The sequence below is a fragment of the Melospiza georgiana genome, chromosome 1, assembly GCF_028018845.1.
Source record: "Melospiza georgiana isolate bMelGeo1 chromosome 1, bMelGeo1.pri, whole genome shotgun sequence".
Taxonomy (NCBI): Eukaryota; Metazoa; Chordata; class Aves; order Passeriformes; family Passerellidae; genus Melospiza; species Melospiza georgiana.
This window is the reverse complement of record NC_080430.1, coordinates 25,992,782-26,017,020: the sequence shown is the minus strand read 5'-3', so window position 1 is coordinate 26,017,020 and position 24,239 is coordinate 25,992,782. Positions and strand designations below refer to the sequence as shown.

Sequence of the window (24,239 nt, the reverse complement as noted above, 5' to 3'; positions counted from 1 at the left end):
CCAGGACAATTCTACCACATTTAAGTTCAGCTCAATATACCACTACAGTGAACATTTTCATGCACTCACAAACACATTAACCCATAACAATCTATATTCCATGAGACAAGACCATTAAAAATAGCCCTAAACATTTTTAAAATTGCATAAAATACAATTACTGCCAAGTTAATTAACTGATGTGAATGAAAACCTATGTAAAGTCCCACATCTTCTAAAAGGAGCAATGTTTTATCAATTTAAAAATTTAAATTACACATCACTTTTGGTTTTGTAAAGGTCACACCATTAACACGTGAAAAAAGAAAAATCAATTTACTAAAAAGAGTTCTGAGTAAACCTTCCCCCTGCTTTTGAAAATACCTATCAAATGGTATTTGAATGATACCAAGTAATGACATATGGCAGTGTTAGAAGAGTTTATTATGTGAATAATTAAAACAGTAATTGCTGGGAAAAGGGTAACAGAATGGAGAATCGAGACTTTCACTCTGAGGTACCTAGCACAGCAGAGGACCTCTAGGGAATAAACATGTCCAGCTCCTACTGCAAGTCTTGCCAGAAGGTGAAAAGGCAACTTTTTCTTGTGGCATTTGAATCACCTGAGCATCCACCATATGTGTAACAACACACCAAGCATATACAAGAAAGAAATAGCAACAAGATACTGTAATTCATGAGAAGCTCTAAAACAAGTTGTGTAAAGTGCAGCTTGGATAAGCTATTTTGTATTTCAGTCCATATTAGATGGGAAGATTTGCAGAGATCATTTCAAGGCACATCATGCACATGCAATGGGACTGCCTACACCTAAATATCATGTGCCTAAGTTAAGCTACAGATGTAGCTTGTCTTTGTGCTGGCACTGGAGAGAGAAACTTCTCTCTTAAACACACTGTGATGAGTGGATACACTGTCCTCCAGAGATGTGGTTCTCATCACTGAGAAAGCCACTACATGTCTCTGTGTCTCTGGCTGTAGATGACTATCTGATCAACTTCCTTGCTTATGCTAAAAGGAAAATGTTCATTAGTCATTTTGTTTCGTGCTTTTTTAATTACAAAAGGCAACAAAAATACCATTTCTCCTTGAATGACTCTGCAATCCCTCCCCTGAAGTTTGTTTTATCTTTTCCTAATGCTGCTGATTGATATCAGACTTGCCAACATCCTGAAGTGAAACACTGAGAGAAAAAAACTGTACTTCCTCTTTATCTTTAGAACTAACTTGTAATTATGCATACTTTCATTTCTGGGGATGAAAGACCAAGTCTTACAATGCACAGAGGTAAAACAAATTTCTCAAGGACAACATCTCTGCATCATAAAGAACAGGAACAAGAAAACATCAAAGTTTACTAAAAGTTAATCTGAAAGGAAAAGCCATGAGAACTTTAACAACATCAGATTTTCCCAGGATATTCGAGAAGGATGCTAGTGTATGACTATCAGCCAATTTCAGGGAACTGATCACATTCACACAATGATGCACATACTGTAACTATACACAACTGTTACTATAAGGAGTTTGGTTGGTTTTTTTGGGTTTTTTTCAGCTGCTTGCTTGTTTGCAGTTTAGGAGCAAAGGATGAAAAAATGTTCAGCTAAAATGGAGACAGGGAATATAATTATGTAATACTTAGTAATCAGCATGAAGAATTATTATTTGATCAGGAAGGTATAAAATGGATTGCTTTTTCTGAACACAGTTAACTAATATTGTTAAACTCAAAGAAATGACATTTATTTAGAGGAATATGAAAAAAAGCTCAAGGCTAAATCAGCTTTGTTTGTAGCTTAAATAAATGTGATGTTTTTTAATGTAAGATTTATGAGATCACAATCTGAGATGTAAGTGGGAAGTTTATGGCCTGGCCATCAAGGTAAACATACATAAATGCTATTGCATCCAAAATGGAACACAGCTCTGATTATTTATTGTGGAAAAACAAGCTGTGATTATTTATTTCTTTCTGGGTGCAGAATACTTATGCCACTGTTGTACACTAGGGCCAAAATACAGGTCACTAAAAGCTTTTTGCATCATCTGGTAACAATCATAGTCTTTAAGTGTTCAAGATTCTCTCCACTTAGGTCAACAAGCTTCATCTCAGGCCTCACACAGAAAGCCTGACCTTATTCTAGGGAATAAGGAAGTTAAAAAATTTGGAACACACCTGAACATTTAAGCAAAAATAAAATGGTCAATTAAGTTCTGGAAAAAGAGATCATTCTGAAATGTGGGTGCAGCACAAGAAATGAAGCAGGAGGAAGAGAGGGGAGGTAGAACAAAAGAAGTGAGTTCTGATGGCTAAACAAGATCTTGCCATGGTTCCCTATCCTTGGACAGGCTGTATCATTCAAAGTGTGAGTTTCACTGAAAAAAACAGTTATTTTTTGAGAGGCTTAAAACAATACTCTTCTCTGATGTACTTATCTGAATTTAAAAGCCTTTTAAATTGGTATTGGAGACAAAAATACCTGGAAGAGAAATATATTAAAACCTCCATTAGAAAACTTATTAAACTTAACAATTTAAGAACAAAACATGGACAATTATTCTGTCTGGACCTTCATCTGCAAAAATGAGAATGAAAATACCCTGTTACTAATACCAAATTATGAGACTGCTGACAAATAAGGACAAATAAGCTACAGACTAGAAAAATTAAATTTCAAGAACATTATTTCATATTTGCATACAAATCCTAAGAAAAACCCAACAATTTGAAAGATGGTAATTTCTGGACTCAGTTTCTATTTTACGTCGACATTTTATGCCCTGCACAGCCAGGCAGCTCTCCGGCTAATAAAAAAGCAAAGTTTTATCTGGCAAATATTACACTATAATCTCACAGAATACCCAAGGATTTATTGCATGCTGTTAATTTAAAACAAGGCAAGGGAAAATGCTCTAAGTCACAGTATCAGTTTGGTTTTAGGAATTTCATTTCTAATGCATCAGTTACACTGTAATATTTCTATTTAAACATTTAGCTGGGAAATCTTGGCAAAGTGTTTCATTGCAGATAATTCCCAGACAAATATCAACACTAAGGACAGGCATTTTACCTCAAAAAAACACTAAAGACTGTTTTATCAACATAAGCACACAACTATAATTAAAGCTCACAATGCAAACATCACTTACAGACTTCTGTATCAATTCTTTTAAATAGACAACAAGCATCTTAAATCTGCAGTTATTTCTTTCAGAAGTATTATTTATAGATTTTTAAGGAAGATAATCATTTCACATCTAGATATTCACAAAAGGAAAATAAAGCCTGTTTCCAAGACAACCACATTAGTTGCCAGACTGCTAGATGCTAAGAACATGCAAAAAACTATATATCCTAGATGATAACATTTCAATGACTTCCATGCATGTTCTTCTACTCAATTTATACCTAATGATGCATTTAAAGTGTACATATATATCCAAAAGAAATTTGGTATTCTTATTTTTCCATTGCACGCATTTCTACATGCTCATTAGAAACAAAACCTTGAACTAATACAGCAACAAAGAAAACCTCAAGTATAAACAAAAAATTAATCCACTAATAGGCATCTTGTATTGATTTCCATGACACCACAAATAACCCTTCTGCTGAGGCTGCACTGAATTTTTTACTTAAATGGACCTGTAGAAGAAATATGTGCTTGAATTAAGTAAAACGTCATGGGCAATATTTTAAAAACATACAAGATCATTAGTGTAGAAGTCAGATTCACCCCTTGTGACAAAAAGACAGAAACTTCCCCAGTTTTAAATGAACATATCCCATGTTACCTGTTCCAATACAATGCATGCAAATACTAATTTAGCAAAGCAAATTTGGTGTCAGAAATCACTGAATCAGAGGCTGATTTCTTGGGCCAGTATTACCATGGACCCTCCAGTAACAGGGGACAGAGACAAACCCTACCTCAGCACTTGTGGAGGAATTTAAAGCAGACAAACAAGGAGTCATGGAAGTTTATCTACCTGCTTCTTCAACAAGACACAAACATTCTGAGGTGTGCTCTTCCCAGAGCACTGCCTAGGAGACCTGCCCTCAATCAAAGAAAGCCTACACACAGGCAAACTCATGATTTAAAAAATGAAAAAAATACTGCCAGTGGGAAACACAGGTGAATTCTAATAAGGATGTTACTTTATCTAAGTATGACATTTAGACATGAAAGTCTTACTCTGTAAAAATAAATCAATGTATTTAGCCACAATCACTTGGTTGCAATTCAGTCCTTCTTACTTTTAAACAGCAGCAATAGGACATCTCTATGAAAAGAAATGCAAATTGATGTAATTGACATCTTCCTTATAACAACAAACAACACACTGGTTTATATTTGTAAAATCACTCTATGGAAAAAAAGTTTGTTACTGCAATTAACATCGACTTCACAGTACTTAATAAAAGGCAAAAAAGGTTAACTTATTACTCTCTGCGCCAGACCCAGTGCAGATTTTTAAAGTTCTTGTTGCTGCAGCAAAATATCTTAAATGGCATCCAAGTTTTAGACCAAACAAATGCTTAGTATACACATACACCTACCTCTGTCAAATGAAATTAATAACATACATTGTTTAAAAAGTCTTCCATATCCTCCAAGCAATAGAATAAATCATGGCATTTCCTTCATCTTTGGTTTTATTGCTCTCAAAATGACAACATGAAGTTCCTTAACATATGTAGCCAGAGAGTCCTCTGGTGTAACTGCAGATAAAGATGTTCAGAGAAACTAAAAGTTCCCATTCTAAACCTGGGCTTATTTTTTCAGCAGTTTCTTAATGTAAAAAAATTCTAAAGCCTACAAATTCATGTATCTTACCAAGGGTTTTTAACTTGCAGATTTTTATAGAATTTCTGAATTACTTCAGAGCTGGCCACAGAAGTTAACTGAAGAAAACAAATGTGTTGTCAGTACAGTCAAGAGCTGCTAAAAGGGAGCATGAATCTTTATTGACTACATGAGAACTCTCCAATCGGAGGTAGCAAAAGCCTTCTGTAATCATCTGCAAGTCATTATCTGTTTATCCAACAGCTCTGGCATTTAAGAGGATTTTTAAAGTGTCTATCACAATACAGCAAGTGTTTGCCACACCATCAAAAACTGGAGAGATTAAGGAGAAAATGAAAAAGGAAAATTCAGTCATCTGCTAAACAAGTTTCAAAATTCAATAAAGTACTGTAGAGACAGTTAATCTGAAAGTACTTCTGAAAAAAAATCCATCAAATATTCTGTACTGTTCTTGGGGAGATCAAATACATATGAAACTCAAGCCTCAACATGTTCTCCAGTAATCTCTATACAACAAATACTTCAAAAGCAACTCACCTATATCTTGTTCTATTTTTTTTTTTCTTTTTTTCCTGCTATTGCCAGAGGTTTTCCAGCTATTAAAGGGGGTTTGCTTTCAATTAGCAAATGACAGCAAAAACAGGAAACATAAAGGAATGGAAATCAAGTATGTCAAATAGCTTAGAGCTGTATGTACTTCCATTTCAAGTGAACATTCAGTTAACAAAGCTCTAAGATTTCCCAACAAAAATCCAGACTGCCTATATATTTCTAAAAATTCTCACCCAGCTAGGACCTCTCCTTTTTCTCTATGCAAAACCAGGCTGATCCCAAGCAAACAGATGATTGTTGAACTGGCATAGAAGCTAATCTACCTCAACACTTTAAAAAGCATGTGAAAATACCAGAGCCATTAAAATATCAGGGCAACCTTTCAGAAAGAGGGATGCACCACATAAAGATTGGTCAGACAAGCTCAGTTCTGTGCTCTGGCACTCTTGCAGGTGCTTCTACAGCCACAGTCTTCACTGAGAGGTAAAGAAAACATTAACATTTGGAGCAGAAGCAGAAGCCTGTGGCAAAGAGCACAAATGGGAAGTGTCACATACTAGTTGTATTTGTATGTCCAAAACTCCCATGATAAACTATCTCTGCTCTAAGTGGTACCATTAAATTATTTTGGTATGGTGCACCCACATCTGCTCAGCTGCCCTCTGCACACTAATACAATGACACTCCTATCACTAGCATCAATGTCAAACCACTGCACTGTTTGCTTACACTGCATTAAGAACACCAAGTTCTTCTCCTACTCTATATGATCAGGAAGGGTTTTAAATTGACTATATAATAAGATCAGAAAAATCTCTGCCTGCCATCCAGTGATGATGCAATAAGTATGGCTCCTATCAGTCAGAGAATACCAAAGCTATTCAAGAGGTTTCATTTGTGTTTCAGGACTTTTCAACACTAAGGAATTATCTCAGGTTATATTTGCATGGCTTTAAAGTTACTCTGGACTCATTTAAAACAATGCAATGCTATCTGAGTAATAAAAACTTGAATTATTTTTCAGTTCTTTATACGTCTTAATGGATTTTACATGCTAGCCAATACAAATATGGAAAAGAAAGTCTTGTATACATCTGCCTACAAGCAGAGCAGAACCTCACAGATCACACTGAATGGCAATTTATGGGATCTTTGTGAGCAGGGGTTTATTTCTGTCTTAAAGGGTTGGATGAGTATTATTAGCATGATTTGCTGCCCTGCAGAATGTTTCATGTACCTTTGAAAAAAAATAATTTGTGAAGGCACCAGTTGAGAGGGGAGCCTAGACCAGTCCCACTACATCAGTTCAGTGATGCAGGGGAAAGCCCTTCCCCTCACCTGCATCCTGAGATGCAGCAGGGGAGCACAGCACACCTTTGCTGCAGGTGACAGCTGCGAGTATGGCCATGCACAGAAGGCACCGGGTTGCAAGGGCTCCTCTGCCATCCCAGCACATGCATCATTGGTATCACAGAACAAGCACTTCTTTCAAAAGCCACCTGTGGGCTGCTTGGGAAATGTCCCTATGGGCCAGACACTGAAAGCTCCCCAGGGAGCTCTGAGCCACAGGCACGAGCACTACAGCAAAGCCAGCCCAGAGTGCAGCTGGTGCTGTAGCAAAGGACTGGCCTTGCCTATTGACCGCTGCCCTAGAAACTGGAACAAAATGTAACATCTCTGTGTCAAAGCATAATGCTTTAACATCAATTTTTAATGCCTCAATAGGGGAAAACACTGAAACAAGATTGTACAGTGTTGGGGAAAAGTGATGGGATCATTTGTATTCTACTATATTTATGAGAAAAATAAAGCAGGTTTCCTCATCTTCACTGAACTCTTTGCTATATCCACTACAGCAGCGAATTTACAAATAACAACTTTGCAAAACACCTTCCTTCACAGAACCTCTCAGTAATGCTTTATTTCGTCAGGTAGGTAGAGAATTTTCCCTGGGAAAGTTCTGCTACAGCTGCTGTTAAAATTATCGTACCTATTTGAAATGTTTTTCAGACTCTGTCTTCCCTCAAAAATGCTCTTACAAGCTACCTAATGACAAATTAAAAAAAAAAAAGTTCCATTACTCAGGAGAAAGGAAACCTTTGGCAGGTAACTTGGTAAGTACTCAGTGACAGGGGCATCACTGTACCAAAAGCTTAATCAACAAATGGGATATGCTAAATAGTACAAGGGACCATGAGAATTTCATCTCACATAACAGAACTGAACATCTGAAGGTTAAGAAAAAAAGGACAAAGCCAAATAAATTCAAAATGAATTTCAATTTCACAATTAAATCCACTGCACACTGCTGCATGCTTTCTGCAAGACTACTAAATAAATTCAAGTGAAACTGTTAGATATCAATCAAATGCCATGAAAGATTGGAAATAAATCTTTTAGATACCATGGCATTAATATTAAAAAAAATACTCATGCACTTCATTTATTCTTATACTTGCTACTGTGCATTAAAAGTGTATATTAGTGCAAATAGGTATACAAACAATCCATCAAAAATAATACAATAAAAATTAATAATGATGTAGACAGCAGTCACAGGTTTCCAGGCTCTTGCTAATTACCATGAAAGTTGTTCCATCCAGTTACATTCCACACTGTATGGCACATTAGTCCTCAATTCAATGACATATACAATTTATATGGCTGACTTGTGTCTCTGTATAAAAACAGATAAACTAAACTAAAGCATACTAAACATACTGTGGAAGCATAAACACACATCTAACTATATCACATCTATGCAGTTACATTTCTATATAAACTTAACTCATTATTAGGCAAAACCCAATACAGTATGATTAAAAATTTTTCAGGTTTCCAATCCATACTACTCTTGGATTGAAACCAAGCAATTAAAAGTGCCACAAAGGATACCAACGTGTGTCAGTGGCCATATTCCTTCAGAGTGCTGAGTCAGCACTTGTACTTCAGCACCATTCACCTGTGAATGCATCTTAGGTTACAACTGACTTTTAGAATTGTAGTTACTTTTGCTTGAACATAAGAAATCTTGGGAACCTTCTCAGCTAACATTTGAAAATTATACTTTAAGTCAAATCTTTTCTGCACATCCTCTACCAGCAAAATCCAAAAGGGTTTGTGTAAAGGACTGGATGAGGTCACAACCAATCTGATCTAAAATGGTCCTTCCAGTAAAGGTCTTGCAGGCTACCTCTGCTTTATTACTCCATTCATTAAAACCCAAGATTAGTTCAAGTTGTATTTTAATGACTACTCCCAAGATAAAAATATTTAAATCACAAATTTAAATTCTCAGGTTATTGTTAAGATCTGACATTATGTTTTGAGGACTATCAGATTTCAGATTTTTTTTCAAATGTTTCAGTACTGAAGATATCATACTATATCAAACAGTTCTCTTCTTACCCCAAGGCAATTGTTTCAAAATAATTGAATCAACTACATAGTTCACTAAGACAGACAAGTTCACACACCTAAAAGATCAGTAATATAATACTGATATTATTCAATAATCAGCTGATTCATTCAAACTCTTTTTGTATACAAGCTATTACTAGCACACACAAGCTAGTTTCCATCCTACTCTTTCATAATCAACACAAAACTTTATTAACAGCTATTTTTCAGGTAGAAACAGATTGTACTTATAATTTTCCTCTCTATACAAAAGTCACTGAAGCTTTACTTGTACAATATGCAAGTGAAAAAAATAACAAAACCTCATTTCTACTGGAAACAACACACACTATGCAACAGCACTCAAAAAAAATCTGATCAAAATTTACAAGCAGTACATCTTAACAGTTCACCAAATGAGGCTCAATAACAACAAAACATAATTAGAAATGCTCTGATAGACAAATTGGCATTACTCAAGGTTTATTTTCTGCCTGCTTGCCCTTGAGGTATTGTGTAAGATGATAGTAGCTCTAGATTTTTGAGGGAACTCAGGAGCTCCTCTATACCCACCATCACCCAAAGAAGTTAACAGCTTGTTAGCTTGCTCATGCAGCTTGTTCTTCATGCAGCTTTTCCTTCACCCATACTCACAATACCCTCTCGAAGTCACCACACCAAACAATCTTCCCAAAGTCAGTCTCATCTGTGGCCCGTGAGAGTGTAAACCTGGCCCATGACATTTCAGAAGCAAGTCAGTAAAAGGGAATGATGAAAAGGTGTGTGCTTACTTGTCTTATCAACACAAAGCATAACCATGAACAGCAGATAGACTATGTTCTCCTGAGGCCTCTGAAATAGCAGTGAATGCTGTCTTTGAATTGAATCACAAATGAAATTTTCTTAATATGCTAGTTTTCAAATAGTATTTGAATGGTACTGAATATTACAGATCTAGGATGCAGAATAATGAGACATGTCTGGCAATCCCTGCTGGTTAGAAAGACAGCAAAGGTGGGTTTTTTCATTTTCTTTTCCTTCCAGGAATGTACTTTCCACTAGAGCTGAACATTCACAAATGCTGCTGTGCAGACACAGTGCCCAGCTCTGACATACAATTTCATTATGGCCTAGATTCTCCTCTTGTTTCACCAGACCAGCAGCAGAACAGCACCAGAGAGCTCAGAGCTCAACCTCCACATGGATTTCAGATACCACACTCTTGATCTGGAGAAAGGAAGATAAATCCAAGAGCTGTTAAGAATCTGCTAATGTGCGACAGAGAGAATTCAGAACAAAAGCAGCACTTGCACTTAACAGAGGAGTCAGCACTCTGTGTGCAGTTACAGCTCATAGCAGCTCATAGCAGTGCCAGGGAATGCTTCGAGAAGGTCCCAGAACTCAAGCACTCACCCTGGGAGCTTGGCGCCACAGCCCCTGCCACAGGTTTGGATCAAGGATAACCATCTTTATGTGAAACAACTCCCAAGTTCAGTGAGCTGGCACAGATCAGGGACAGCTCCCAGCAGGCAGTTTGGATATGGCCACCCTGCTTTGGAGCACAGGAGTTTAACAGCATGGAAATGGGCTGTTCCACTGCCAGCTGCAAAGCAGCCCAAGCACATCAGCTCAGCAGTACAGACTCACTTTAGCTCAACAATGCTGTGGCCAAACAGGCCTCAGAAAACTCTGCAAGAGGAGTTATCTCTATTCCCAAACCAAAAGCTTATTTCATACACTGCTTGCTTTTGTCTTGTCCTCTGTGCTGTGTAGTTTTTGAATTGGGATAACTTCTTCAAAACCCCATCACTGGGAAGCCTCCAAAGGCTCTGAATGGCAGAGTACAACATTTGGAATGCTGTCAAGCAGAATTAATACAAAGGTTTGCTTGCATGCAAACAGGAAATGTTTCAGTTCTCTAACTGCAAAATTCCAACTATTTTCTCTCAACCAAACACTGTGATACATGAATGGCTTTCAGTAAAAGAGCTGAAAGGAACTTCAACTTCACCCACAGCTACTGTCCACTGAGGAGACTGTCCAGCACACTTGCCATTTCAGAAGAACCCACTGAAATCACCCTATGATTTCAATATGCTTTGCTCAAGTCAAAGCCATTAAACACTCAATGAAGTAGATGGTGCCAAACCCCTGAAATACACCATGCAGGTATACTGCACAGCTGTAGGTATATGAATACAGAAAAAAAAATTCCAAAAGGTTGGAAATAGTTAACATCTAGAAAATTAAATCTGTGAAACACATAAGTCTATTAACACCGGATAACTGACACTAATCAATGCTCCAGAAAACATCCTTAGGAGAAGCAAGTTTGTTGTAACATGAAATGAAGTCAGAAACACTTTTTCCTGAAAGTGACAGGAATACCACAAAATGCAGAATACACAATTTCCAAGGCAGAGCTGATGAAACCCAAACCCAAACTACAGAACACAAACTAGAAGGTAAGGGAGAACTTTCCCAGGAAACGTGGGAATGCAATAAAACTGGCACTGATGGCTTTTTTCACAGTTTTTTCTCCAGGGCTCAAATGGCATCCCCAGATCTTCACAGGTTTCCCACCAGCCACAAGAAAGTAGTCTGCACTATTTTTGAAGTTGAGGAGGCGTAATATGTGTGTGTATACATATATATACATGCACACACACACATATATATAATATCTTCTCTCACCAGGATATAAATCAAAACCCTTTAGAATGAAACAACACACACATGTGGTTCTGTGTGAAAAGTCAAAAACTTGTCAGCTATATCAGAAGTATTTCCATTTCTGCCAGACAGATGGAAGGGGCTGAGGCTGTAAAGGTGACACCCATCATCTCAATCCAGGGTCTGGTGGTCCAACAATATTTGACAATTATCAAAATAGTCTTCTACTGCAGATGTCTACAGAGGCCAAGACAGGTCTTGCCCATATCCAAAACACCAGATGCTAAAAACACTGGCTGTTGAAGTTTAGACAGCAGTATGTCATTATTCATGTCCCAGGACACATAATCATAATGTCTTTTCAAAATTTAGAAATTACAAACAGAATATTCTTACCAGGATTTCCTTGTCTATTTTCACTTCTTAGTTCCTTCTTACACTTAAAACTGGGCCATCTGTTTTTCCATATGCGTCAAGGTTTTACAAGGACTTGGCCTATTGGAAGCCATTGAGCCTCCAGCTTCCAAGGCTTTCTCATTACATCTGTTCAGCAATTCCAACACAGACACCTTTACACCTTCTGTAATGAAGCTCCCTGAGCCCCAAAGGATCCCTGGGTCATCCTCTGTTTAACTAAAATACTTTGAAGAACAAAGGCAGCTTACCTCACACACTACCATTTTTGCAGCCTTGGGGTTTAATGCATCAGCAGGAAACAAACCTTTATAAACAGCTCCATTGTAAAATATAAATATTTAATTGTTTATAGCATATTTATAGCAATATAAATATTTAATTGGTTTATATCTAAAAACAAGGGTCTACCACAATTATTTTCCTCTATTTGGTGAAGTGTGGAAACACTCTGCTGCTGAGGAGTGGCATCTGCTGGCAGACAAAGACTCCATAAAAATCAGATTCCCCAGTAAAACAAATTTTTTTTTTTGAAAGACAAATCAGAGTTGACATTATTCACAAAGCAACTCTCACTTCCTTCTTGATAGGATGATGATGTTTTTCTCAACAGTGTAAATCCTTTCAGTTACACTGATGGTACTGAACTGTCCATGAACCAGAATAACATTGCTAGTGCTACCCATGAAATTTCTTGTCATTCCTCAATCAGCAACTGAACTGAAGAACAAAAGACATGTTTGCTACTTAATTAAAACCCTTCCCATCATGGATCTCTTAAATAAATTCTTAAAATGATTCACTGTAATAATGGATGTTAAATAGCTCACCAGGGTACTAACCTGTGAACAATAAACTGAATTTAAAAGGCCCAGAAAACAACAGAATATCATGATTTCCTGAACACCTTAAAAATAATTCTAAGCATAAAATCAAGTTTATACTACTGCAAATAAAGTACACAGACAGAACAAGCAACTGAACATGAACCAAAATATCCTTCATTTTAGAGCAGCCTACTTGTACCACTGCCAAAAGCTGACCTACACCTTCCACAAGGTTTTATTATTGGAACTGTGACAACCTGCAACTCTTTGGCTTAAAATATCACGGTGGATGACTGACATATGCCATATTCATTTTGAAAGGGGCAGAAAAAAGAGAAAGAGATTCAGTTTAAATGTTTCACTGGCATCCAGGAATAATAGCAGGAATAAAAAATATTTTATACTCTATTTTCATTTTTAAAGAAAACTTCCTACTCTAAACAGTACTATGCAATACCAACATACTCTGTAACGGCATCTAAAATGTGACATTACTAACAATAAAACTTTTTATTTGATGGAAAAAACATTTGCACTAGAGCTATTACAGTACACTTCCAAAAATAATTGCTTTAAAACTCAATAGATCCACTATGAAAAAAAATAAAATAAATTTCAAAAGAGTTTTGTATCTACATGCTGAGGCTCCATCTGCTCTGGGCTTACTCTCCTGGGGACTCCAGCAGCTGATCTGAATTTTATAATCAAAGAATATGCCAAGTTGGAAGGGACCCACAAGGACCAGTCCAACCCCTGGCCCTGCCCAGCACCATCCACAAGAGTCACACCCTGTGCCCAAGAGTGTTGTTTACCAATGCAAATCCAAACCAGAAAACACATTATGACTAAACCAGGTGGAAAGCCCAGTAAAGTTTTCTAATTGAAAAGCCCTTCTCAAAATTTGTAGCAGTAAGTTAACTATTCTCAATATGTATTACAATAAATTATTTAGCAATAATTGAATCTATAGGAATTCTAGTTTGTATTAGAAAATTCAGTAGCCTCTTTTTTCTAGCATAGGAACAAGGCTTCTCTAGCTAAGTATTTGCTGCCATCATGTGTACACTTCAAAAACTGCAAACTTGTGAACAACACTATCAGGTCAAAAATTAGCCATGAGATTACACATAAGGACATTACAGACTTCAGTCAGAAGGTGATGAAGTCTCAAGGATTGCTAACGTAATATGAAATCTTATCTCAATACAGACTGCCTATTAGAATTCAAATTCTACAACAGAGACCACATGCTTTCACTATGCAATCATAAGAAGCAAAAAACTGGTTATAAATAAATGGTATTTGATGGCCCCTAAAAAAAATAGTTTCTCTGGCTTATTCCCTGCAAATGTCAATACTTTCAACACCACCCAACACCTTCAGCCACGACATCTCCAAAGAAGCAACAGTGATGGGGACATAAACCCTTCCACCACATTTCTTCTGGTTCAGGAAGAAAAAAAAAAAAAAGAAAAGAAAAAAATTGTTTCAGTGACCTAATGTTCATTTCCTCTAAATTACTGGATAGAATAGTTCACCAAGAACAAAAAAAACACCATTAAGTTGCATAAAACTAGTTTATCAAGTTTACACCATTCAGAAATTTCCCACAGAGAAAGGGAAGATGCATCTACATTGTGTCTCTTGTTAGTTAGTTTTGAAGCATGGGTGCAAGATCAATTTAGAAGGTATTTTACAAATTTACCTAGTTACTGCAGCGAGGAAAAAAGTGCATCATGGTCTCTTTCATCTTAGACTGCTCCTCTCACTAATACCCCTGAAACAATAAAACAATATCCCTGAAACAATAAAAAATAGGACATTGACAGGACTCAACCCCCCACATTTCAATAAGCCTAAAATCCAACACTCAGTAACTATGCTTCTAGCAGGATTTCTAACTTGTTCATTAGAAATACCTCATTACTATACATTACTTCTGGAAATGACTTTTAAAAGATAGAAGTACAAACATTTTATCATACACTATGATTAAATGTATTTTTTAAATTATATCCTTCAAAAATACAGTTTGAAATTAGCAGCTTTGAGACACAGAAACAAAATATATTTCAGCAGACATTTTCTGCTCGATGAATTCCCAGAAGTGAGCTGCACAAAAAGCAGGATATCACCAAGAAGATGTATGGCTGTAAGTACAGTCAGCTTCAGCCTCAAAACAAAGAGCCAAAGCTCTCAGCATTACAAAAGACAGCTAAAGCAACATAAATGGTGACAAAGATGCCACTAAATACAAGATTATGAGGTCAAAATCTGAGGTTCACCTTCTTGCAAAAAACAATATTGAATTAAATTACTTGAATATCAGTGAACTGTGTAAAAAACCTCTTTCATTCTTCAAGGGGTACACATCAGTATGTCTTAAGTATAGCTCTATATATAAAAAATCTGGGGCTTTAAAATCCTCCAATATGCATAACCCTATTTGTGCAACCTCACATTACACTGAAAGAAGAAGAAAAAAAAAAAACAGCTTCTAAACAATAATTCTGATGTGCTCCACATGCAATTTTAACTTGCAGAAAATATCAATTTTCTGTCTACACAGGATGGAAAGGCACATGTATACAGTATATGCAATTACAGCACTCATAATATTATTGCAGTAATTACAAAATATGGTACTTGACAGCACTTGTAGAAAGTTGGCAGTGTTTACAGTGTTGATAGTGGAAATGCACTGACAAGGCGGTAAAAAAACCTACCATGCTTACAAAACACTACATGCTGACAATATTCACACAAGTGCCAAACAAATGCTGGAAGGAAGGTGTCAATAAAATACAAACAAGCAGAAATCCTCATAGCTTTGCAACTGCAATTCATACTCTGTTTGTTTGTTTGACCCATGTAATGTTTAAGATACTACCCTGTCTTAAAATGCAACAAAGTTCAGAATTCAATACCTTGTGCTGCAGAGCAGAATGAGTTAAAGGACATGAACAATACTCTTGAGCTGCTGAAGATGGTACAGCAAGAGCTGTGAGAAAAAGCTGTGAGAAAGAACTGCAGAAACGGAGAAGGATACATAAAGGACCTGCAGAAACTGTGTCCCCTCCCAAAGAACAGAACAGCCTGCTGGGATAAGTAATTGTGCAAAAGAAAATATACACAGCATGGCCTGCTATGTACTAAATCACACGTAGACTGAACAACTGGAATTTTTTATGCAGAAGTAAAAAACAATTTAAATATCTGTGCTTTTTGTCAATGAACATCCTTGCAGCATCACACTGCTTGGTCCTTCTTTCAATCACTGTTAACCCTCACCTCAAAACATAATCTCGTAGATTTTCTAAATTCTACTGCAAAATACTTTAAACACTAAAAATAGAGCTAAAACACTGGAGCAAAAGAATCAGAATACTCATCTGTTCCTGTTTCCTTTTCTTTCTCTTTTGTTTACATATAAGAGAGAGGAAGAAATTGAACAAAACTCATACTAGCACAGATACAACTTGCAGAAAACCTTTTAAGAAACCCGTTTGCTTTCAATAACCTGGGTCAAGTTAAACTTTTTTAAATGGCTGTCATGGAATAATGAAAAAGAGGAATCAGCCTAATTCACACCAAATAAGATAAACGTACATTTAAAGAATATTTGGATATCTGAATGCCCAAAATAACAGACTGCTGGTCACTGCAGCTCTAACTTTAAAAAATCTGGAGGTCCTGAGAATTACATGCTAGTACATATATAATTTATACATAATAAAGGCTTTTGATTCCCTAAGTTTCACACATATGTAGAAGTACAATGGTATGTTAGGAACATGGCTATGCAGATGCTGTCTCATCTGGCTTGGACAGAATTTTATACTACCACTAGATGGAAACCTGAATTACCTTTTAAACCGACAATTCTGTAAAAGCTCACTACTGGTGCTGCTTCTACTGTGTCTGGCTCTTTTCTTATTTAGAGACCTATTCTCACACTGCCTGTCACTAACCTGTACTCATTAGGAAGGTGCAGGTCTCTGCTCATGGAGCAGACATTCACAAAACTTCTACAGCATCCTCAACCCTTGAGAAATGTGGCCTCTCAGTGCTATTCAATGTAAGGAGTAAACTGTTAACACTCATTAGAGATGCATCCCACTTCTAACAGCAATTTAAACTTCTCAATCTAAGTTGTAACTAATAAAATTGCTATATTCTGCCAGAAATTTCAGGTCAGGGATTCAATTCATGCCACATTTTAAATATCCAAGGCATGCTACAAAACTATCTGAAATTTATAAACCTATTTGCACATCATGCATTTATACTTGCATTGTACCTGAGGTGACTGGCACAAGCAAGTGCTTGACATTACTGTTGGGTGTCACCCCTATGACTTGGATATGATTTCCTGCTGTGTCAAAACGGTTATAAATAAAAACTTCAACTAGCAGATAAGCAGTTATCAAAAGAGCCATCTGACTAGCTACCTGCAACCATAGATATGATAGCATACTGATAATTGGCAGAGTAACATGACAGAAGCACTGAGAATGCTGATGCTATAATTTATAAAATTTTGAATTTAGAAAATACAGTAAAGGTCTAAAGCCAGCATGTATACAGGGGGGGGAAATAAACAAAACAACCAACCCAGCAAGAAATCCCTGGTCTCAGCAGCAGCCAGGTGAACCTGAAGGACAATGATGCTGCTTTCCAGGTGAGAAGCAACAAATGCCCCTTCCTGCAATGGGTGTGCATCATGCACAAGGCAGTGGGTATCCACCAGGCTACCCCAAGTGTCAGCACTTCAGAAAGCTCCCAGACTCCCTGGATTCCTACAGAAGAGAAGCAGACACCAGCTCCTGCTTCTTAACCCAAAACTGAAAGAGCACTGAAAGGACAGAAGAGATGGCATAATATGGAAGAGCTTCATTTGTATGAAACTTCACAACAGGGATTCACAACAAATGTCAACCTTTGCAATTGCACATAAATACTAATTCAGGACACTCACCAAATCAGGCAAAATTTCATCAGAGGTAGGCTTCAAATCCTACAAGCAAGCAGGCCACCAGGAATGGCAGGTCAGAGCAGCAGCCTGATTTCCTGCAGCCATTCATGCCCTAATCCCAAATGCTCTTCAGTTTATCAGCCACAACTCCCTGGCTCTCAGAAAAGTGCAAAACTCCTTCCTACCTTTTGAGAAATATAAAAGAAAATACAGGAAATTGACTCCAATTTAGTTCTTACAGATTAATAACTAGTGAACACCCTAAGTGGGGGATAAAAACACAGGTCTCAGTAGGAATTTACTCTTAGTAAGATTTTCATCCGGATAGCCATAAAAATCACCAAAAGCAAATTCTGATGTATCCAGTAATGTTAAAATGAAATACTACTCTAAAATGCTATTTCACAACTTTAATAAAAGTAATAAAATGGCAAAAAACCTAAAGACATATTTTACTTCCAAAAAATGTATTTCTTTGTGAAGTCAAAGAAAACATCTCTTATATAATGTACTTCACTGAAACTGAGAGCAGAATTCAGAATGCCAGCAGCTGTTTTATACTCATACTACCTACATTATTTGCTGAAAGACAGCACAAAGGGGAACCCACACATCCCATTCCCATTTCAGTCTGACTCCAGTACTGGCCACAATTTACTCTTCCACCCTCTTTGACTATTTGCTCTTCAAATTCTCCATTCAACATTTCAACATATTTTTGAGTGCTAGTAGTTTAAAAATAAATCAAGAAGGGGAAGGAAGATTATACTTGCCCAGAAAATTAAGAAGCAAAAATTTCTGTAAGTGTATCTGCTCATGAGCAGAAAAAGACATATCAGAACAACTTTATTCTCTGACAGCATCCCACAATGATCCCAGCAAAGTAAATACTGCAAGTGACGCAGGCAACTGAAAATAAATTTGATGAATGACAATTATTTGTATTGCATCAAATGCACTGATTCAAAAATTCAGTCATTCCTGAGAGGCTACGTGACAGTTCATTTGAAAGCTTGGAAAAAGATTTTCAGGGTCAAGAGTGGCCAAAGAATTTCAAAGGCAATTTATTCAATCTATTAAACTGAGAAAATGTTGTGTAATTCTGCAGAATGATTCTGCTTGTCTCAGAGACAGTCCAGGCCCTCTCATCTACAGGGTCAGACTTTTTAAAAAAGCCAAGTACTAAATGGTCATTTTCAAAAATTAATGCTTAAATGTGAAACAAATTGTTACTTAAACTATTTAGCGGAATATTGAACCTATTGCAATCTGAAATGAAGTAATCAATACTATCTTAATATTACTTATCTTATGTAAGCATTCTCATCAGCTACCATGATTTAGAAGACTGCTGAACTAATTGACTTATCATACCTGTCAACATTAATTCAATACCATTCCAAGATAATAATCAGTATCAATCTAATTATATCAGCAGTCTCCTGTAAATGAGTACCAATTATTTTAATTAAAATATTAAATATTTAGAAAATAGATAGGAACATATATTAATAATTTATATGCTTAATTTGAATCTACCTGAAGAAGCATAATTCCTGAACAACAAAGCTTACTTTCTTTGTATCATCCCTCTTTAATATTTTCCAGCAGGTTTCCAGACACAAACTAGGAATCCAATACCAATGATATGAAAACCACAATATTTATATTCTTCTACTTTGACATGAGCACATATGGACTTGCAGTCTACCATTGGTGGTACCCACTTAAAAACTCTTCCAAGAATATTCAATGGATAGTTTCCCTATTTTATAAATGCAAATAGGTCAGCTTAGGTTTCCTACAAAACTTCATTAGCCATCTACATGGTTGGCTCTAACATTAAATCCCTCAATTCCTGTGGATTCTAAACAAGATGAGGTCCCTTCTCATCTCCTTTACAGGAAAACAACACGAACCACTCACACATCCTACAATAATATCATCTCAGAGCTTTTTACTTCTTGTTTCTCCTCCTTTTATTTTTAAAGCTGATCTTAAAAATCTCCCTATAGGTTTTCCACTGTGTTTCATAAGAAATAAAGGAAATTCATTCCATTTGTGAGACACAATCACAGAATCATTCCGACTGCAGAAGACCTCTAAGGTCATGGAGTCCAACCTTGGATCAAGCACAACATGTCAACTAAACCATGGCACTAAGTGCCACATCCAGTCATCTCCTCAACACTTCCAGGGACAGTGACTCCACCCCTCCCTGTCTGTTCTTAACAACGTTTTTTGCTAAGAAATTCCTTCTGATGTCCAACCTGAACCTCCCCGTGGCACAACCTGAGGCTGGGACAGCAACCACAGCCTGGGACAAGAGGCTGATTCCCACTTGGCTACAAACTTGAATTAATATGCCCAGCTCCCTTGAATCAACATAATTTAAATAGCAAGGGGGGCAGGGGCACTATGTGAGGCAACCACAATGGGATTGAAATGCCAGGCCTGTTTTCTAAATGTTCAGCTAATATAAATCAAATTGGAGGACAAGAAAGCACACCACAGGCTATGAACTAGTATATTCAGAAGGTCTGACTACCCAAAGAGAGCCTGAAGAGATTTAGCAATAGTCAAGGAGTTTCATGTTCAAATACGACATCCTTGGAAATTTTCATTCAAAAAGCATTTCAGATGACTTACTAAGATTACACTTCATATTGAAATCCTCATTCGAAGTCAAGAAACATCACTGCAATCATCATATCCATAATCTTTACCCTCTGATAAATATACATCAAGATATATTACTTTAACATAAAATTAAGAATACTAATTCTCTGTAACATGAGACACACCCTGTACCAGATGCCCTGCCCTGCATTCAACAGAAGGCATGAGGAAAGAACATTTCCAGATCGAAGCTGAATACTGACAACACCAAAGTGCACACAGCAAGGTATTTGCTTAGCCTAATGAACAAGCAAATTGGGAAGAAAAAAGTTGGAAGTGCAACATGCCATAATACTGTTATCAGAGCCGTAAGCATTTTTTCCAAAAAAAAAAGAAATTTAACAGGCAATTTAAACAACCAGTTTGTATTAATGTTGTAGTGATTTGTTTAGGTGGATTTGTTTGGTTTGATTCTTTTTTGTTTCATTTAATAAAATTAGAGGCAATATTACAGCGACCTGATGAAGGTCTTCAGGGTGAGAGAGAGACGGAATCTTGTTTCATGATCAGAAGGCTGGATTTATTGATATATGATATATAAAACATTATTACTATACTAAAAAGAATAAGGAGAGAAGTTGCAGAGGCTGCTAAGCTAAGAATAGCATAGAAAAGAATGAATAACAAAGTTCTGTGTCCAGCAGAAAGCAAGGACAAACTCTCCTGTGAGTGGTCAGCAAATCCAAACACTCACAGAAGACCAATCACCGCTGCACCTGTTGCATTCCACACCAGCCAATAACAATTGTTTACATTCTTCTTCTGGGGCCTCAGCTTCCCAGAAGATGAACAAATCCCAAAGAAAGGATTTCTATGAAAAAATGTCTGCGACAAGGCAAGAAGTACAGTTATGGTACAAGCTACATGAACAGCAGCATTATCTCAGCTTCCCTCAGCTAACTGGGTGACTCTTAGGCAAGAACCCAGCACTCCACAGCTACGCTGGTCTGTCCTGCAAGACCTGTCCTGGAGCTTCCAGCCTATTTTCAGAGTGTCCCGCTGCCCAGGAAGGGTGCAAAGAATGACACACAAGAGAAACAAGTGGTGCACAGTACAACTGCTCACCACCTGCTGACTGATGCCCTGCCCACGCCGGAGCAGTGATCAACCCTCATGGCCAACTTCCCCAGTTTATATATTGAACATACTACAGGCTGTATGGTATGGAACATCCACCTGGCCACTTTGGGTCAGCTGTCCTGGCCATTCTCCCTCCCAGCTTCTTGTGCATCTCCTTACTGGCAGAGCATGGGCATCTGAAAAATACTTGATTTAGAGTAAGCACACTTAAGAATAGCTACAACAGTGCATTACCAACATTATTCTCACACTAAATCCAAAATACAGCACCGAACAAGCTACTACAAAGAAAATTAACTCTATCTTAGCCAAAATCAGGTCAGAGGACTGATTCCAACATGAATTAATTAGCATGTAATTAGAGCCCAGAGTTACCTAATCCCAGTTTGTCCACAGTCCACTTTCCTCAATCACCTCATTCAAGTCTTCATGGGGCTGGGAACCACAGCATAACATAAGATACAAAGTAAGTCTCACAGGCCAAAAATGTGAAAGTCTGACTTAAATTTCACACTCAAAATAAATTATTATTTGGGTGAGAAAAAGACCCCAGAACAAAACAAAAATTAAAGATGAGAAGAGATATGTTAACTACATGCTAATATCTCCCAGCATCTTGTTAGAAGACAGACATATTTGCAAAGTTCTTTATATTCACACACTCAAAACAGTTATTAAATTAGTTTCCTTTCCTTGAACATATCATAGCTAATAGCACTAAATGTCAGGTTTCAAAATTCAACTCGTTACTCGTAGTCTAATTTTTGTCACCATTTTCCCTATAATCTACCTTTAAAACATTTCAGAACTGAGAAACATTTTCCCTATTTGTACACTTCACTTTAAAAATGGCTAAAGATATTTCAATGTAAACATTTCCTTCCTTTTCTAAAACTATTTTAAGGAAGATTTTAGCACTGGAAATAGTAACCTGTAACTTGTCTCTTTAGCTCATGTTAAAACTGAAAGCAGTGATGCGGAAACATTTCAGCAGTATTAAGTAAACGGCAATTGAAAATTACAATAGCATCAGGCATTTGAGAAGTTGATACAAATTTCTCTGATTTGAGGATCTATCAGTTGGCAAGAGGCAATTAAAATACATTTATTCCTTTCCTTTGTACACGAGGCAGTCTTCTCCCTGCTTCTTCCTGATGCCCCAGTTACTTCAAGCCCTAAGATTTCAGCTGCTGCAGGTAGAAGGGATGGGGCAGTTCTCCCCACTACCCTCCTTCTGTAAACTGGGAGGCAATGGATGCTACCTTTGCTAACCACCTTCCACTGCAAAGTAGAACAGAGTTTTCTTCTGTAGAAAGGAAAACAGTTTTGAGATTCAAAAGTACTACCAAGGCAGTAGTTCAAGGAGCATGAAAATTAATGGGAAGCTTGTCAATACATCTGTCTCTTGCAGCTGTCCTCATGCTTTAACTGAAGCTTCTCCTCTGTGAAGTGCCTATACATTTGCCATGTGGACTCCTGGTGACCTGTTAATACGCTGATACCTACTGGAGTCCAGGCATGTGGGGAAAGCACCTTACAGGCCTCCTTCCTCTGCTGCTTGTGAAACTTGTTACAACCTCGTCACCTGGGAGTGATCTGCTTTTCTCTCCTTGGAGAAACCAGGCAGGAAGTTCAGGGGAAGGGGTGTTAAGCAGAGAAGCAATGTTCACATAAGACTTATTTCCTTAAGAAACAATGAAAAAACGTTACTCCAAAATCAAATGCAAGTTCACAGGGAGGCTATTTACACCCATACTTAGCTAATTATAATTATAAAATTAGTTATGTATGTCGTTATAAGTATTTATATATAATCATACAATGCATTATTATAGATCATACAGATAATTGTGCGTGTACTTTTATTTATATATTTATACATAGCTAATTATATAATTGGGGCCACTCTGTTACATATACCTGTGTGTGCTCACACACATTAGAGGCAAGGCACTGACAACCATAACAGATAACCTGCCTAGAGACATGGAGCCACAAGGCATTCTGCAGCTCTGCAAGGAGCTCGCCCCTCACGGGAGCATGCCCAAGCAGAGAGAATCAGCTGGGCTGGAAAAGACCTCTGAGATCCCCGAGCCCGACACCCGAGCAGCTGCGACCGCCCGGCGCCCTGACCTTGCCGGGGCCGGGCCTGCCCTGCGCCCCGCCGGGCCCCGCCGCGTCCCTGCCCGCGGGGCGGCGGCCACTTGCCTCCCATTCCCGCAGGAAGCGCTGGGCCTCGGCGGGCCCGGCCGCCCTGTGCCTCCGGAACTCCTCCTTCACGTAGCGGTCGCCCAGGTCGCGCAGGGCGGGCGGCAGAGCACGGTGCAGCTGCAGGATGCGGCGGTACAGGCGCCGCGCTCCGCCCGCCATGGCGGCCCTGGGGCGGCCCGAGGGGCCGGGCCGGGCCGGGCCGCGCCTCCCCCGCCGCGGCCGGAGCGGCGCCCAGCGCCCCGTGTGGGGCGGCGCTGCCCGCGAACGGGAGCCCGCGTCTCGCGGGTGGCGTCTGGAGCGGTACCCAGCAATGGGGTTGCGGATAGTACTTGTAAGAATGCATGGAGGATGTTGTTTCACAAAGACCGGTCCGGGTGGCAGAGATCTCGATATATAGATAGATAAAGAAATCAGTTCATTTTTGGCTCCAGGTTCACCACCAGAAGAATGAAATGTGTACTTTATACCAGATTAGAATGTGGCACAAATTAATTAGGCCACTAAGCCCCAAGCTTCATACGCTTAAATTTGATTTATTTGCATTTTCACCATAAGACGAGAGGAGTCATAGCAAGAAGCCTTACTGCCCCTGTTGGACTTTGTGCCACCACATTGTCACTA

At 38.0% G+C, this 24,239-nt stretch overlaps 1 protein-coding gene and 1 long non-coding RNA gene across 2 annotated transcripts in view; both read right to left on the bottom strand.

Moving 5' to 3' along the window:
- The window catches only part of SDHAF3 (succinate dehydrogenase complex assembly factor 3), a 29,135-nt gene extending 5,358 nt beyond the window's left edge, over positions 1-23,777 (bottom strand). The window contains exon 1 of the mRNA XM_058041432.1: positions 23,616-23,777. Coding sequence (XP_057897415.1) covers positions 23,616-23,777 — 162 coding nt within the window. The remainder of the gene's footprint in view (positions 1-23,615) is intronic.
- Positions 21,253-21,905, bottom strand: LOC131093981 (uncharacterized). The gene is made up of 3 exons (XR_009115644.1): positions 21,783-21,905; positions 21,504-21,583; positions 21,253-21,326 (listed from the first exon to the last, which is right to left on the bottom strand). It is a non-coding gene; the product is annotated as an uncharacterized LOC131093981 (long non-coding RNA).
- Positions 23,778-24,239: the final 462 nt, after the last annotated feature.